General features: G+C 38.6%; 1 protein-coding gene across 1 annotated transcript; it reads left to right on the forward strand.

Moving 5' to 3' along the window:
• The first annotated feature begins 1,470 nt into the window (after nt 1-1,470).
• LOC122642852 (vacuole membrane protein KMS1-like) lies at nt 1,471-18,587 on the forward strand. Its single transcript, XM_043836452.1, has 8 exons — nt 1,471-1,690; nt 2,789-3,000; nt 3,983-4,061; nt 4,278-4,577; nt 4,910-5,067; nt 14,977-15,093; nt 15,375-15,554; nt 18,234-18,587. The coding sequence occupies exons 1-8, from the start codon at nt 1,618-1,620 to the stop codon at nt 18,411-18,413; spliced, it is 1,299 nt and encodes a 432-aa protein (XP_043692387.1). The 5' UTR covers nt 1,471-1,617; the 3' UTR covers nt 18,414-18,587.
• Nucleotides 18,588-18,955: the final 368 nt, after the last annotated feature.

The raw sequence follows: 18,955 nt of genomic DNA on the forward strand, positions 1-18,955 counted from the left end.
GGGATGTGTCCATCAAAAGGTTGTAAGATTTTCCTTCGAAGCAAAGACTCTTGGGAAGAGAAAGAGTGTGGGAAAGTTATTCTTGTATGACTTTAATACATGCCTTTTGACAAAATTGGAAGGGACTCTCATATAGAGTTTGATATCACTTGTTAACACAAAGTTTTAATCTAAATAAAAAAATTTGGGAGAAGATGTGACTCCTACACCTAGACATAGACCACGCTGCCCCAATGGAAAGGTAGAAATCCCGTATAAGTCGATGCATGTGCGTGCGCTCCCATTGGCCAACATGCTCATGCAGGTTCTAGAGGCCTAGACAATGATCTTTGTTTCCTATTGGTGTACCATTGTGTAAGATAACTCCCGTTGTCAGATTGGGCTCCTCTCCTTGGAGGGCATCACCCAATGAGTGCCCAACGAGGCATCCAACGGCTGGGTTGTGCCGCACATATCCTGGTGTGTGCCCAATCAGTTATCAGGATGTGTGCAACACAACCCAGTCATCGGATGCCTCATTGGGTCTCTCTCTCTCTCTCTCTCTCTCCATTGAAATGACCCCTACCTCTCTTGAATGATACCCATTCCACGCTTCCCATTGGTGCTGCCCTCTAGCTTACCATACATGAGTGGTGGTGTACCTATCTATCTCTGAAATTTTTATTTTAAAATAAAACTATAAAATTTTTATCATTAAATATAACTTTAAAAAAATATTTGATTAAAAATTATAACTATCCAACAACTATAATTGCCATGCAACCCTTCAATGTGATGGACAAAAAGACAATTTTGTAATTTTTTTTTCCCGTTTCCTTCGTCATTTTCATACAAATGATCAACATTAGGGTACCAAAAATAGAAGGAAAACCCAAATAATCAATAAAGATGACCAACATTAGGGTACCAAAAATAGAAGGAAAACCCAAATAAACAATAAAGATGACCCTTTTCCATCCAAACGATGCCTTGTGACTTCATCCATCCAAACACTTATTTCAGAGGACAAAAATTGGTTCCTTCGGAAGCAAATTTTTGATTATTTGATGGATATTCTGAAACATGGGAAAGTTTACAAGTTATTTTAACCAAAACATTTATATTAATAACGCAACTCTTTATTATCCCTAAAACTGCCATTATGCGCTCTAATGTGTATTTAAAACTTTTAATAGCATATTAATCCTTTATTATTTATCCAGAGTTCCCTTATTACAGAGAACAAAAGAACCAAGGCATATATCTATCTCTCACCTCTCCCGTCTCTCTTCTGCTATCAATCTCCAGGTGCAGAGCGGCAAGAGCTATGGAAGCATAACTTTCACGCCAATTGAATTCCTCTGTTTCGTTTTCCTGATTGATTTGCTCCTCTCGATTCATAACCATTGAAAAGCAGCATCTTTAACGATTTACCACTTCGCCCTCTTTCCCTCTTTTTTCCTTTAATACAGATCGATCCATCGATCGATCGATCTCGCTATAACTTTTAAGAGTTCAATTTATAGTACTCGAGGGGACATTGTTTATCAATAGAGATAACAAAAAAAAAAAACAGTTTTTTTTCTTTTCTTTTCTTTTGGTTCGATGTTGTCGGATTCTTTGTAGCATCTAAGCAGAATGGGTTCCGAACAACGAAAAGCATCTACGTCGTCCTCTTCGGTTCCGTCTGAGGATCAGTCGATCTCAACAAGTGAGTGTTTGTTTCAATTCTCGACTTGCTCTGTCATTTTGGTTTCAGTCGATTGGGTTTCCGTTATTTGTTTGATGTGGAGTTCGGTGAGTATACATTAGCAATAGCGATATGGTTAAGAGTTAGGGCTTAACTTTCCGGTATTTTGTAGTGAATTCTTTATTTATGTTGTTGGCGTTGGAGAACTTTAGCTTAAGGAATTTTAGGTTTCAGGATATTCTTTGAACTTCAGTTTTGACTGCAAATCTCGGAGAAGATAGGGGAAATTAGGATTCAGATGTTGTGTCTGGTTACGGAACTTGCTAAACTCTTCACTTGAAGGAACTTAGATTTGATGAGGAAAAGCCTGAACTGATATCTCCGTTGGATTGTCATGTTGATCAGGAGGTCTCGATTTTTCAGATCTATGACTTCTTCATATAAGCAATGGGATTCAAGGACCTTGTGGTGGTGGGCTCTTAAAGGATTCTAGAGCTTACACTAAGCAGGTTTACTGGTTTAGTTACCCTCTGGGAAGAAAGAACATGATGATGCTCATGCTACTAGAATAGAGATATACATAAAAAAAGCATTCTTTCGCAGTTTGAACACTTGTGTGATTAGAAAGAAAGAATGTTGATACACTCATTTTTGGCTAGAACAGTCACTCAGCATGTTCTATTATTAGTTCCTGTTCGTAGGTGGCTTACAAAGATGTCAATCTGAAATTGCAAAGGGTGTAGTGCCAAAGCTTCTACCTCTGAGCTCTCTCCCTTGCTTGTGGGTTAAAAAGAAGAGGGAAACTGATAGCATGCGTTAGGGCGTTTTGTTGTATCCATTTGTGCAGTTAAGTCCTGTTTCAACTTTTGCTAATATCGGTCACTTCTCAGAGGCTCAGAGATGATTCGGGCTTTGTTCCACTTGAAGCTACAGTAGTCTGTATTCCTTATATCTTAAAATAAATAATTTCTATATCCCCTGGGATTCATATTTCATACCTGTGTACTTTATTTATTTCCGTATTATCGTAATATGGAAAACTATAAAAGGAAAAGAATATGGAAGTTGATGAATTTCTCTGAATTTCCATTTGCTGATAGACTTGCTTGTTTCTTTCAGGCCTCCGTGAGAAGCATCAGTGGGAACTAAAAAATTTGACATTGACAACCCAACCATTCAAGACGTTGAAGCTTTTCTTTTTGGCTACTATTCAATATCTGAAGCATTCCGGATTATATATTCTCACAGAAGGTGGTTCGGTTAAGCTCTTGGGTGCTCTGTTAGTAGCTGTTGGAATTCTGCTTATAGCCATTGATGGACCTCATGAAAAGGTATTGCGTTCCATAAATTATGGTATCAGCTTCTTTTCAGGAGTATGTTTGGATTTGTACAAGGACAACTGGTATCTATGTCACGCTATGATCAAGAATAAATTAGCTTTTCTAGGTGCCTTTTATAGTCTTTGGGTCTAGGGACTGTCTACTGGTTTTCTATATACTTTATGCAGAGGGAAAAAGGAACACACACACATTGCTGTTCCTACCTTTGCTATTGCCAATGTTTGTCTTGATTATTTAGAAGTCTGTGGTGTTGCATTGTTCCATTTTTCACACTAAATGAAGCTAGGAATTCTGTAATTTCAAAATGAGGATGATAGTTCTACAAAAGTTATTATTTGGGCCTAATAGGAGCATATTTAACTCCAGTCAACTCAGCTAAGCCTTTTCCCAACTAAATCGGGTCTGCTACAAGAATTCTATTCCAACATTCAACTCTATTTAAGGTCGTGTTAGTTGTGAAGCCTTGGTTATTCATGTTTTTTCTCCCTACTTCCCAAGTCACTTTTGGCCTACCCCTTGGTCTTTTAAACCCCCTAATCTGTATCATATCACTTCTCCTTACCTCTTCCCACAAAGGCCTCCGTTGTAAATGTCCATATCACATTAGACAACGCTGCTTTAATTTATGCTCTATTGGGGCGATTCCTAGGTCACCTCGAATTTTTTCATTTTTAGTTTTTACCACTCATTCATATCAGAACATCCTCATTTCAGCTACACTCATTTTGTTTTTGTGTGGTTTCTTTATCACCCAACATGCAGCTCCGTAAAACATTGCTAGTCTTATAGTTGTTCTGTAGAATTTTCCTTTTGAGTTTCAAGTTATAACGGGATGTGTCAACATTCAGCTCCATTTTCATCAATTGTGCTTTTATCTAGTTTTGATATCATGCGTCCTTTTAGTGTTCAAAGTATCATTGACTTAATTATAATTATATTATCTACTTGCTTGATGTGCTTGTGCCTTGTGCAGCATGTTGAGGAGTTTCTTCGCTATTTCCAATTTGGACTGTGGTGGGTGGCTCTTGGTGTAGCATCTTCCATTGGTCTTGGTAAGTAAATATTATATTACAAACACCTATGCATATGTATGTATTCCTGATACATGGACGTGTGTTCCTGTTGGGTTGATATCTCACTTTGGTTTCTAGGATCACATTGATTGATATGTCTTTAGCCAATTCATTAAATGCTTCATTGAACGGAATTGAATATGATCATTATCGTTTTTTCTTTGGATTTGATTACTATTTTTTATTTTTTGGTAGGATCTGGTTTGCACACATTTGTGTTGTATCTTGGTCCACATATTGCACTGTTTACAATAAAAGCCATGCAATGTGGCCGAGTTGATTTGAAGACTGCTCCGTATGATACAATTCAACTGAAACGAAGTCCATCATGGCTTCTGAAGGATTGCTCGGAGTATGGCCCCCCAGTTTTTGCATCATTACATGGTTCAAGTGTTCCACTGAGCAGCATATTGCCCCAGGTTCAATTGGAGGCTATTCTGTGGGGTCTTGGAACTGCACTTGGAGAGCTTCCTCCTTATTTCATCTCTAGAGCAGGTATCATTTCCAATTGTATGCTGGTATTTGTCACTTCTAAAATGTATTTTAATATTATAGAATCAAGAATTTCCTTGTGGAGAGGTAGTAGGGACCAGATCTACCAAGGAGATAGTACTAAAAGTTTTATGATGCTTTATGGAATTATTGGGCAAAGTTGCATACTTTCGGTTTCTGTCTTTTGCTGGTGCTGGACATTGATGCTTCAAATAGTTAAAATCTGATATGAATTGTCCTGATTAATTGACTTGGTACTGATATGAGGGTTTTAAGTCATGGATTAATACTTAAGGGAGGAGATTGATTCTTATGTTATTCATATCTTCCTGCAGCACGAGCTTCAGGAAGCAAGGTGGATGCAATGGAAGACCTGGACTCATCCTCCGCCGACAATAATGGTGTCATTGCAAGTCACTTAAATCAAATCAAACGCTGGCTCCTTTCACATTCACAACACCTGAACTTTTTTACAATTTTAGTTCTTGCTTCGGTTAGCATCATTTCTCCTTCACACTATTTGTTTGGTAGAACTTTAAATACTATATTAGTATATTGTCTGTCTCTCCAGTATCTTACATGATTGAGAGAACTGTCTGAGTAGTCTGTATACTTGGGTACCATAGTAATTTAGTACATACTTGTAATCATATCAATTATGCCCAATCATCTTAAAGTGGACTCTACCTCTACTACTATTTTTCTGTTTCTGATTTAGCTGTTGAATATTAAGTACTTTGAGAGATTATGGCCATTATCATGATCAACAGATCCTGTCCAAAATCAACTCTATCTATCTGACTTTGAGTTTTGAACCTTGTTTACCGACTATTTAATGTTTAGTGGAGTTAGTCAAATCTTGTGCAAAAGCCTCGTCATATTTCTTGCTTTTGTTTATTTGTTTGCTGAGTAACTAGGGGAATTTTAACCAAAAGAGAGATAGAGTGCAAGCATAAAATAAAACAATGACAACAGAAGACCAAAACCACGAATCTTTATTGGAGACTACGCAGTGGGTAATGTAGACCAGTCACAAGTGATAACCAGCCCACAAGAGGATCGCAAACTTCAGGTTCAGCAACAATAAATACTTAGATCGGTTCTCAGATCTGAGGGAATTTCAGAACCATAAAGTAAAAAACAAGAAATCGAAGAAGGGAAGAAGAAGATAGTGTAGTCTCTCTCAGACTTGGGTCTCTCACCCACGGCCTCTTGCCGTATTATGGTCTCTCACCAATGGCATCTCATCATACTCTCTCATAGAGCAAAGCACAAAGCTATGTTTTGTTTTTTTCTATATCTCATTAATCAAATTCGTATACAAGGCTGTAGCCCCTTACAAACTTATATAGAAGACTCAAAAACAGACTCAAACACTGAAAAGGAAATGCCTAACCCAATCCTTAACTAATAAGGTAATATAAATTGACTAGGAAATTAAATTAATGAAAGAAACCGACTCAAAACAGGACTCTAACTAAACTAATAAATCCCATTTTCCTAATTTCTACCCATATTTTAAGCTCATTAAATTGGTCCATTACAAAGAAAACCCATGGGATCAAAGGCCCAACACCTACATAACCCCAATCCAAAACTTATTTCCAATAAAATAAGCCCTCTTGGTGACTTATCTTTATCAGTGGACAATAACTCAACAATGAAGAGTGTCTGTTGATCCCCCTAACTCATCAGCTACAGGGTTAGCAGAGTGCATCCTCCAAGATGTTGTAAAATTCCCTTGAGTGCACAAGGACCTAGCATTCCTTAGCAGAAGCAAATATCTCCAGGGCATAGATCCTTCTAATCATTACATAAAGTATTCAATGATCACATTTCCATGCACTCTTGTTGATGTTGATGGATGAGTGTTTTTGTTATCAAATCAGAAACCACGGGAAAAAGGGCTATAATCTTTTATGAAATAAGGAGGAAGCTCTCCAAGCGCAGTTCCAACAAGGACCTAGCTTTCCTTACCAGAAGCAAATATCTCCAGGGCACTTGTTGATCACATTTCCTTGGTCAGACCTAGGTCCAACAAGCAAGGAAAAAGGTTAGTGTGAGATGTTGATGCATTATAAATTGGTATAGGTTGCCTGGAGCTGAGCAAGATGATATAATTACAATGGGAAAAAAGGGGGTGTAATCTTTTAGGATGCTAACTATCAGTGATGCAGAATTTCAGCAAGAAGAGAAGATGGACCTTTTTTGTGTTTGGTTCACTTTCTTGGGTCAAGTTAGGCTTAATTTTGAATGCCCAATGGGTTATATGGGCCATGGGCCTAGTATTTTTGAGTTCTCTATTGTAATCGACCAATTCTATAACTCCAAATATTAGGGATATAGGTCTTGTACGGGATTAAGTAGTTGGTTTCTATTTTGGTGACTTAGTAGTATCTTTAGTTTCTAATTTTATTTCCTTGATGTACAAGACACCACTACTACATGCATGGGCCTATTTTTAGTAGTTTCTATTTAGTACTTTCCTTTTTGGAGGTAATAGACTCCTCGTAATATTTGTAAGAGCCATAGAGTCTCACCAACAATTTTGATAATGAAAGAAGTATTGGATTTTGCCTTTGTTTGCTGTGAGATGCAGTTGTATGGTGAGATTCCCCATTGGTTTGTGAGACTGACCTAGGCTATATGTGAGAGGCCTTAGTCATATCCACCCTATTCGTCTTTTCTTCTCCCTTCCTTCTTCGTTGTTTCTATTTTATTGTTGCTGTAACCTTTGCCTTGTGGAGTGATCGATACCTGCTACAATAATATCATGACTTGCTGTTCAGGAAGTGAAGTAGTGATCTCATCAAACCAGCACAAGGAAGCTACTGTTACATCATCCCTGACCTGCGGCACCTTTTCTCTGGAGTTATTTTACAGCAGATCTTCAGACCTCAATAACTCCTATTATGTCCATGAGAATCAGTCATTGTTTTGAGGTTGTAACCCTCCCTTTGAGACCTTCCATCAACCATAATCTCAGCCCCATCTAACGGTTATGGTTGGGGGGGGGGTTAGGTAGGATGAACCCTAGGTTTAGGCTAAACACCTCCCTTACAAGATCCCAGATAACCTAAACTAGAAAAGTCAACAAAAGTCAACCTTCTCAGATGAAGGTCAAACTCTAGCAATCGCTCACAAATAAATAGGATAGGTGATCTTCAAAAGATGCCAATGATCCAATGGTCAGATTGAGACTGATTTGAAGAATAGCTAAATCTGAAACTGAAAATCTAGCAAATAAGAGATTTCTAATTAATCAAAATTAAAGGGTCAAATTAACCTCAAAACCTGGTCGAGTTCCCTCCTTGAGTGACTAAAGCAAACGCCAAAATATAAAGCAGATCCAAGGGTTAGATTATAAGCTATTTGAGAAACTTCTGGTGTGACACATAGAAGAGGCTGAAACAGGAGAATTTTAATGACAGCAGATCAGAGAGTCAGACTCTCCAAACCCTGGACGAAGAGAGAGACCTTGAATGCCTCAAAATCTGGTCCTGATCTGATGGGCAGAACAGACTCAGGTGGCTAATCAAACCAGACTGAAAATAGAGCAAAAACAGTGATGCCGCAGGTTAGGAATCAAGGTCTTAATGATGTAGATCAGTAAGAACAGATTACTAAGAATGATAGCAGATTGAAGGATGATGTTTTAACTCAGATCAGAGAAAAAAAGCCTAAGAACAACAATATTAATCGAGAGATTCAATCAGTACCATAGTTGCAGTAAAAACAGAGTATAAAAGAACAGAAAGATAACCATGGCTTACCACCAACTGGATCAGAATTTCACTGTCCAAGGCTTCTCACCAACAAAGTACAGAATCTCACTGCCCTTCCAAGGATATCTCGCCCCCCTACAGAATCGCACAACTTCCATTAAAGAAAACTTCATACTTACATTCTTCTAAAATCGTATGGAGCCTTGGCTCATTAGAAGCTATTTATAGAAACTAAAACATATTTCTTATCTGAATAGGAAAGTAAAATCCTATTGCTAATAAAAGGAAATCTTCTCATGCAAGGTGAGGGAATTCAAAGCCTATTAAACAACTTAAAATTAAAAAGAACTAACTAACTAAACCTAATCCCGTCTGCCTACCTTCTACCCATATTTTAGGCCTATTAAAGTGATGCAGATTTATCACCAAATTGGGCTTCTTTTATTAGGAATAAGTCTAGGGTTGGGATATATATATGTTGGGCCTTTGATCCCAAGGTTTTTCTATGTAATAGGCCACTTTAATGAGCCTAAACTAGGGGTATATAGGTTGCATACGGGATTAGCCCAATACTTAGTTTATTTTTATGTTTTAATTGAACCGGTTCAAATTGGTTGCATCCAATTGGTTCAATTTAAGTGATCATGTGACTTGGTTAAGTGGTCATGTGATGTAAGTTGGGCTAGATTAGGACTCTATAAGTCCAGCCATGTTTTGAGTCTATTTCCTTTAGTATTTCAGTTTCCTAGTCAATTTAAGTTACCTAATAGGTTAGGGATAGGGTTAAGCCTTTCCTTTTTAGTGTCTAAGTTTGTTTTTGAGTCTTCTATATAAGTTTGTAAGGGAGGCCAGCATTGAATACGAATTTGATTAATGAAATTTTTTTGTTTGTTGCCATTGCTGCTGTCCTGCTCTGTTGAGTGTTGCTCCTTGTGAGTGTGCATCCTTGTGGTTCTATCAAGGTGGAAAGGGACTGGTGGCATCCGGTTGACTCCTTACGCCGTGACGGCTGGGAGGATCTTCTTTAATTCGAAGGTGGTTGTATCCTTCACATTTGTTCAAGCTGCTGCTAGTGGAATCTTCAGTAAGTTTGACACCCAATTTCTTATTCTAACCCTCTAATCCTTTCCCCCAATCGATCCCCTTTATTTTTTGTTTGAATCCCATAAACGCTAACTCCATTAAACCCTAGATCTTGCTGCCCAGCTATATTTAACCATTAGAATTATTTCAAATTCAAACCACAGCCTCTCCTTAACACCCCCTACACTCAACCTAAGCTGTTGCCCCTATTTGCCTTTCAAAATCCTAATTTTGACCTAAAATTCAATTCTGCCCAAAATTGCAGAATTTCAAAACTCATCCAAACCCTAACCTTTCTATACCATAATAGCCCTCTAGACCTGCCCATTAATACCCTATAAACCCCTTTCCCAATATCCAACCCTAATCCTAAACCTGAAACCCTAACCCTAATTTCTGGAATTTTGAATTCTCATCTAAACCTAACCAAATCTAGCTTTCTAAACTCCTCAAAACGTACCTAGTTTAATCGTATAAACTATATTCTCATTATCCTACCCTAACCTTAGGAATTGACCTAAATCCTAGTGCTGTCCATTCGAACCAGCAGCCCTTTTTGTTATTTGATCCTGTTGTTTGGCCCCTAGTAGGTCTCCTACCTATCTAGGACTACATTAATTCGTATCAGACATAGTTGTCATGGCGTCGCCATGGCGTCCTGGCGCTGGAGAGGGCTGCATGGCGACCTATGCCATGGTGACCCTCTTTGATTTCTTCTTCCTGACTCTCTTTCCCTCTTCGATTTCTTCTTCCTGTCTTCGATTTCTTCTTCCCTCTTCGATTTCTTCTTTCCCTCTTCAATTTCTTTCGATTTCTTCTTCGATTTCTTCTTCCTGTCTTCTTTCCCTCTTCGATTTCTTCTTCCTGTCTTCTTTCCCTCTTCGATTTCTTTCGATTTCTTCTTTCCCTCTTCGATTTCTTCTTCGATTTCTGAATTTTCTTCTTAAAACTTGAGAAACAATAGAGAAAAAATAAAACATGGCTTGAGTATACATCTATTAACACATTAAAAATAGAGAAAATAAAAAATAAAACATGGTCGACATGCTCGCCATGGCAACGCCATGGCGGGCGACATGTCGATATATCGACGTGACACCCCTCCACCGACTTGGATCGCCGTGACGCCGTGACAACTATGGTATCAGAGCTATGGTGGAGGGAAGCTCCAACCAAGCCTCGAAAGACCCACCTCCTTTTGTTTTCAAGGCCCGAGTTCGTCTACCCAGTGGGAGCACAATCATATTAATTGTTGATGAGAGGTGACGTAACAACATTATTTCACAATCCATGGTGGTGGATATGTTGTCCCAATCATGAGAGATTTGCATCATGCCTACAGGTACAGTCTTTGTCAAATTTGAGCGTTCCTCATACTCTGACGGTGCTTGGTGTCAGCCGGTACCATTTTCAAAGAGCTTTATTGCAATAAGTCGTGATTGGTTAGATGAGCGACAAGGTTGGATTGAACCTCAAAACAACTTGTGTGTCCTACCTGATCGACACCATCTATAGCATTTGTTTACTCTAAAAGGGTTACAACCAAAGGTGACCACATCGACTGTACAACCACAGGTATTGCCGAACATGTCAACTCAAACGCAAGTGGCATCGACTGTGTTTGAAGTTTCACCAATGGCGGATGCACCAACAGAAGATTCTACTAAGGTGGTTTGTGTTGAAGAGATTCAAGAACCTATAGCTAAAGAAATTCAAGTAGACCAAGCTATACCAGTAGTTGAGATCATGGTTGAGAAGCTCAGCCATCAAATTGACGTGGAGGTCCAAAATGCAATGGTAGAAGAAACTACTGAAGAGGTCTACGTTGAAGAAGTCAAAGTAGACAAAGCTGAAATTGAAGAAGATGAAGAGGTGGTTGTGAATATTCCACAAAAGATCAATGATATTCAAGATGCTGTTCTTGAAGAGGTGGAGCTTGTGTCTCACGTATTAGATGAGAGGTGAAGACTCTATGGATAGGGCATTCATAGTTGGTGTTGATTCAGAGGTAGAGCATATAGAGTTTGTCCTACCACCATGGTTCTTCGAAGAGAAAGCTCCACGCCTTGAAGACTATTTTCCTAATGTTCCTGCCCCATCAGAGTTTTGTTTGGGAATGGTCAAAGCTATTACCCACACGTTGTTTCCCCCTTATCACTACAAAATTCAAGGACGAATTTTTCAAGCTGGGGAGAGTTGATGCAGATTTATCACCAAATTGGGCTTCTTTTATTAGGAATAAGTCTAGGGTTGGGATATATATATGTTGGGCCTTTGATCCCAAGGGTTTTCTATGTAATAGGCCACTTTAATGAGCCTAAACTAGGGGTATATAGGTTGCATACGGGATTAGCCCAATACTTAGTTTATTTTTATGTTTTAATTGAACCGGTTCAAATTGGTTGCATCCAATTGGTTCAATTTAAGTGATCATGTGACTTGGTTAAGTGGTCATGTGACAACTTAAGTGGTCATATGATGTAAGTTGGGCTGGATTAGGACTCTATAAGTCCAGCCATGTTTTGAGTCTATTTCCTTTAGTATTTCAGTTTCCTAGTCAGTTTAAGTTACCTAATAGGTTAGGGATAGGGTTAGGCCTTTCCTTTTTAGTGTCTATGTCTATTTTTGAGTCATCTATATAAGTTTGTAAGGGAGGCCAGCATTGGACACGAATTTGATTAATGAAAAGCTTTTGTTTGCTGCCATTGCTGCTGCTCTGCTTTGTTGAGTGTTGCTCCTTGTGAGCGTGCATCCTTGTGGTTCTATCAAGGTAGAAAGGGACTGGTGGAATCCGGTTGACTCCTTACGCCGTGACGGCTGGGAGGATCTTCTTCAATTCAAAGGTGGTTGTATCCTTCACATCTGTTCAAGCTGCTGCCAGTGGAATCTCCAGTAAGTTTGACACCCAATTTCTTATTCTAATCCTCTAATCCTTTCCCCCAATCGATCCCCTTTATTTTTGGTTTGAATCCCATAAACCCTAACTCCATTAAACCCTAGATCTTGCTACCCAGCCATATTTAACCATTAGAATTATTTCAAAGTCAAACCACAGCCTCTCCTTAACACCCCCTACACTCGACATAAGCTGCTGCCCCTATTTGCCTTTCAAAACCCTAATTTTGACATAAAATACAATTCTGCCCAAAATTGCAGAATTTCAAAACTCATCCAAACCCTAACCTTTCTATACCATAATAGCCCTCTAGACCTGCCCATTAATACCCTATAAACCCCTTTCCCAATATCCAACCCTAATCCTAAACCTGAAATCCTAACCCTAATTTCTGGAATTTTGAATTATCATCTAAACCTAACCAAATCTAGCTTTCTAAACTCCCCAAAACCCTAATTTTGACCTAAAATTCAATTCTGCCCAAAATTGCAGAATTTCAAAACTCATCCAAACCCTAACCTTTCTATACCATAATAGCCCTCTAGACCTGCCCATTAATACCCTATAAACCCCTTTCCCAATAATCCAACCCTAATCCTAAACCTGAAACCTTAACCCTAATTTCTGGAATTTTGAATTCTCATCTAAACCTAATCAAATCTAGCTTTCTAAACTCCCCAAAACCTACCTAGTTTAATCGTATAAACTATATTCCCATTATCCTACCCTAACCCTAGGAATTGACCTAAATCCTAGTGCTGTCCATTCGAACCAGCAGCCCTTTTTGTTATTTGATCCTGTTGTTTGGCTCCTAGTAGGTCTCCTACCTATCTAGGACTACATTATAAAGTGGCCCATTACAATGAAAACACATGGGATCAAAGGCCCAACACATGCATAACACAACACAAGGCTTATCTCTTCTTAGTTATTAATTTCATTTCTTGTTCCTATCTTTCAATCTACCCATCAGTTTGATGGCATATTTGGAGAGATGTATCTAGCCATCAATCCCTAACTTTGATTCTAATTTGGTGTTGATCAGCACTTTGTTAGATCTTGGTTGTTACTAAATTTGAGGCCTACTACGTTCTATTGTGCTCTCTCTCATAGCAACCTATCTAACCCTTGGATCATCCTCAAACTTGGAAGTATTGTTCTTCTACCTATTCCCCATAGTCGACAAGAACTTGGGCTTGATCTAACCCTTGGTTCCTTTTTTTGCTGGAAATTATACCTACAGTTCTACTTGTGGTTGGGTTTAGTTACTTGCTGTTTTAGTCAGTCTAGCCCTATCAATAGGATTACTGTCTATGGATGAGTAGTGAAAAGAAGTATCTTAATGTGCTTTGGGCAATTCAGTAAGCTGGAAATGGAACCTAATCTCAATCAAGAAAGACCAACAAAACATATGGGGAACTTCCCTGATGGTCAGACCTTGGTTTAAAAGTAAAAGTTGATGGTTTTCTGAAATACTTATTTAAAAGTTGATGATTTTCTGAAATACCTAATGATATTCAAATCTGTCAGGAACAGGAAGCTGGCTTTGCTCAATTTTCAATTTTGTGCTTCAAAGAAAAGTGAGAAAATCTTGTTTAAATTCACAAATCATTATCAATTGAGCATTTGTTTTTTCCAGCCAAAACTGAAAAGCAGATCTTTTAGAGCATGGAAACCTAAATGCAGTGTGGGCAATTTGAGGAAATGCTTTTAAGAAAGCTGCTCATGAGAGTAGTCATTACTGAATCATATAGTGATTATCACATAAGGAAGGGAAGTCTGAGGATACTTGATGTTACATTGGTTTTGGATGTGTTTTGGGTCTTGTCAACAGAGCAACATAATTAGGAAGGATATTTTAAAGAATGGTAGCTGGAGGATGAAGATACAGACCACATGTTTGGGAGGAATGGGGATTGTCTTGGCCTATATAAGTTTACTAAATTATCCTCTTGATCCTCCCCCCCCGGGGTGACATGCAAACTGGAAAGGGACATGTTCTAAAGAGGCTATAGAGGATCTGAATTCCACTTCGAATATATCTCAGTTCTCACTTGAACTCATCCTCCCTTGATTTGAGATCCAGAAGGTCATGGCTTCTTCAAGCATAAAAAAATGTTCTCGCCTTTACATACTATCCTTCTAACATTTTTGCAAGTAATACACTTGTGCTGTTCTTGAGAAGACTGAGAATGGGGTTTGGTGGTTTGTCTTTCCTTAATTCTGTTTTTTATTGGATACGATTATGCATATGTTTCAAGTAGTTAGAAAGCTAAGATTGGAGCGACCTTTATACAAATCAGTTCACCCTTTTTTTCCTTCTCCCTCCATGTTTACAGAGGTGCAGTCCCCCCCCCCCTCCCCTTTGCACCTCAACCATACATTTTCTTTTTCTGACTTGATTTTCTTCTGCCAGTTTTAGTAATTACATTTCCAATTCATTAGTAAAATAGATTGATATTCTTCTCTTACCTCTTTTTCTTCTACTGTTATTCTGTTGTCTCTACTCATCAGCAAAGTGAACCTCATAAAAGAGGAGGTTTCCATAAATTATGCCTGTAGAACTCATCATCTGCTCAATGTGGTCTATGTTATACTGAGTGCTTCTTTTTCTGTCTGAAGTAATATTAAGTGAATCTTTTCCCATCATAAATTACCACTATTGTGATTTATTTTTAACTGAAAAGGCACTTTTCAGGTTCCAAACCCTCTATTTGATCTTGCTGGCATCATGTGTGGGCAATTTGGGATTCCATTTTGGGAGTTCTTCCTTGCAACAGTGATTGGAAAGGCGATTATTAAGACCCACATACAGGTTTGTATAGGCTATGTTCATTATTTAGATTTTAAATATTGTGAAGATCAAAGCACTGGTTTTGTACCGGTACTTTGCAGAGAGAGAGAGAGAGAGGGAAGTTACTACTACTTTTATTCTCTATTTTAATTGAGGCGTGGGATGGGGTGGGGTGGGAGATATGCATTCCTTCTGTTTGATATCATGTGGTTATTTATAGCCATGGGAATCTGCACCCATTATATTGCTTCTCTAAGTTTCTTCACCTGGTGTATATTCTTTTTTGGCATTCATTCTTGCAGACAGTTTTTATCATCTCGGTATGCAACAATCAACTGCTAGAGTGGATCGAGAATGAGTTGATTTGGGTCCTTGGCCATATCCCTGGTCTTTCCTCTATCCTACCTACCCTTGTCGATAAATTACACATGGTCAAAGAGAAGTACCTGGCTGGTCCACCTCCAGTGCCCTCAAATATTAAGGTATTGTCTTCGCATTGATAAATAGAAATGCTCAGTGCCACACAGTCACACACACACACACACATGCATGTGTGTGCACATTTGCATAGAGTCCATTATTCTCTTGGCATCTTAATTGTCATTTTGGCCTCATGGTTCTGCGAACTTGTCACCTCTATTAATGGTATTATTATTATTGTTAGACTGAAAATAGGACCAGGGTAATTTGATTTGACTCCAAATTTCTTTGTTTAAGTCATTGCCCTCTGGCAATACACCTGAAATTCAGTAATCGGTACCCTCTGTGGAGAGGATTTTGGTTTACAACTAGGGGTCTCCTGATGCTATCATTAAATGGACTCTCTAATTAATGACCTGCAGGAGAACTTTTAGACGAAAAAAAGGCCTGATCATTTGGGCAGATGGTTGGTTATCGTATCATTTTTTGTGGCTTTTATATTAGATTTTTCCAGATGGGAGTGCAGATTGATTGGAAGGCTTAGAATAGTGAAAATTTGAAGTTGGGTTTAGATAGTTAATGAAAGTAATGGAATTCAAGGGAAAATTCTATAACTCAAGGAATATTGGATTGCTATAAGATCAGCAATGTTGAATGGAACTGAATCTTGGCCGGCAATGAAACAACAAAAATAAAATACAAGTGCTGATTGTTGGACAGATACAACCAGCAATGTATGGATCTGAGTGTTGGACAGTGAATAAACAATACATAAACAAACTTGGTGTAGCTGAAATGAGGATGTTGAGATGGATGAATGGTAAAACTAGAAAAAATAAAATAGGAAATGAACAAATTAGAGCTAATTTAGGAGTAGCTCCGATTCATGATAAGTCGCGAGAAAATTGTTTGAGGTGGCGTGGATATAAGCAACGGAGGCCTTTGAATGCCCTAGTATGGAGGGATGATTTGATTCAGACAGATTGAAGGAGCTAAAAGAGTCAGGGGTAGGCCTAAAATGACTATAGGAGAAGAAGTGAGGGAAGACATGCATAGTTTAGGACTAGTAATAAGTAGGCTTTGAATAGAGCTGAATGGAGAAAAAAGATCCATGTAGCCGATCCCATTTAGTTGGGATAAGGCCACAGTTGTCACGGCGTCATGGCGATCCAAGTCGGTGGAGGGGTGTCTGATCGATATATCGACACGTCGCCCGCCATGGCGATCATGTCGACCAGCAGAATTGTAATTAAATCCAAAGTTGAATGGCAAACTAGTAGATAGATCAAGATTTATAAGAGCAATGGCAGAATTGTAATTAAATCCAAAGTTGAATGGCAAAGTTGAATGGCAAACTAGTAGATAAATCAAGATTTATAAGAGCAATGGCAGAATTGTAATTAATCTGAAGTTGTAAAGGAGTGGCAGAACTGTAATTTAATGGAGTTAAAGAGAAAACTGAATGGGTTAAACAGAATAGCAATAGAGAATATAAGGGGTTTTATATAAATAATATAAGTTGTCCTTGCAATTTTAAAGACTTAATGTCTTCTTCAACCTTGCAATAACACGATAGAAAGAGAGGCAGAGAGGCGGTGAACTGGAGTAGTTCCAGCAGAGGAAACTCCTTATGAAGATGATTCTCCCTGCAATTTCTGGAACAAAATCGCAGCACCAAGGTCTGCCGATCCCACCGAGAAATAGCCCCAAAATTCTACTGGCAACCGAATGGTGAGATCTGAAATCAGATCTGGCGGATGTCTTAGTTGCAGGTTACTAAACCAAGGCTAAAATAGGAGATTTTGGGAAGCAGGGAGTGGGTCTATGGTTGGGGAAGAAACAAAAAATTAAAGAAGAAGAAATCGAAGAGGGAAAGAGAGGCAGGAAGAAGAAATCGAAGAGGGAAAGAGAGACAGGATGCCATGGCGTAGGTCGATATGCACAGACCTCCAGCGCCAGGATGCCATGGCGGCGCCAAGGTGACAATATGGCGATGCCATGACAACTATGGATAAGGCTGATTTGAGTTGAGTTGAGTTGAGTAAACAAAATACAAGTGCTGCTGAGATGAGGATGTTAAGATGGATGAGTGGAAAAGCTAGCAAAAAATTAAAATAATAAGAATTTGAGGTGATTTAGGAGTGGCTCCGATAAGTGCTTAGTTGAAGAAGAGTTGTTTGAGCTTCAAGGTGGTATGGGCATTTACAGTGGAAGCCATTTAGTTCCTTGGTTAGGTGGAGCGTAATGATGCACTTTATTTCTATTGAAAATGAGTTGAGAACAAGTGGTGAGAGAAGACATGAATAGCTTTTGGTTGACAAAAAAAGACTTTTTAAGGAGTGGCAAAACAGGATCTGTGTGCAGCCAACCCTGTTTAGTTGGAAAAGATTCACTTGAATGCTAAAATTGTTATCATCCATATAGAATATATTTTTTTGAGGGTTGAAATATCAGACCGAAGGGTATACAAATATATCCACTTAGTAATTTATGTTCCAATGTTCCAGTGGAAGTCTCTTTTTTTCCTACAATTTCAACTTATTGACTTTAGACATTGTGAGACCTGGTATGGATCCAATAAGCATTGTTACCTGTGTCGAAATACTAGGAGTCATTGGTTGTCCATTAACTCAAACAGTCTTAGGTTAAAGAGTGTCATTTAGGGTTTTGTCTTTGAGTCTCTATACTGTTTTCTTTCTGTTAATATTTTGATTTATTTATGATTATATCCTCTTGCCCAGGTGAAGAAATGGGATCTTTCATTTGCTTTAATATGGAACACTGTTGTGTGGCTCATGCTCATGAACTTCTTTGTCAAAATTGTGACGGCGACTGCTCAGAGTTTTCTCAAGAAGCAGCAGGAAAAGGAGTTGAGTGTACTGACTGAAGCAGTAAGACATTCTAGTGGGAAGTCTAACTGAGTACTTTAGTGAGCTCGTGAAACCCATTTTAATCCCCCACCTTTTATTTTTTTTCTTGGTTCCAAGCAGAGATAATTGAGATTGTGTGGGATCCATTGTCACCACTTGGGGCCAACCCCAAATCTCTGTCTGCATTAAGTTAGCCATGTTAAAGATCCTGTATAGAAAATGAACCTAAAAAAAAGGGGAAGAGAAAGTCACAGGTTTATTTATTCTGTGATGGGAGGCTATGTTGTGGGTGGGTGTATTGGCAGAACTATTAACTACCATTGGAATTAGGACGTTTGTTCATTGTATTCTTTGGGCAATGCAACACGAATTATATTTAACTAATTGTGAGATTTTTTTAGTACTTAATGCTATCTGCTCGTATGGCTCCTGCTCCTGACACAGGAGCACGTGAAAGTACTGCCTTACCCCCTAAATCACATCTATTTTGATGCTGCTGTGTGGCCCCATGCTGGTGTAGGCATTACACGATCAGACAGATTTCCTGCCTTGTATTTTATTCCATGATAGATTAATCAAGCATGGAATATTTC

Source organism: Telopea speciosissima, chromosome 10 (assembly GCF_018873765.1).
Source record: "Telopea speciosissima isolate NSW1024214 ecotype Mountain lineage chromosome 10, Tspe_v1, whole genome shotgun sequence".
Taxonomy (NCBI): domain Eukaryota; kingdom Viridiplantae; phylum Streptophyta; class Magnoliopsida; order Proteales; family Proteaceae; genus Telopea; species Telopea speciosissima.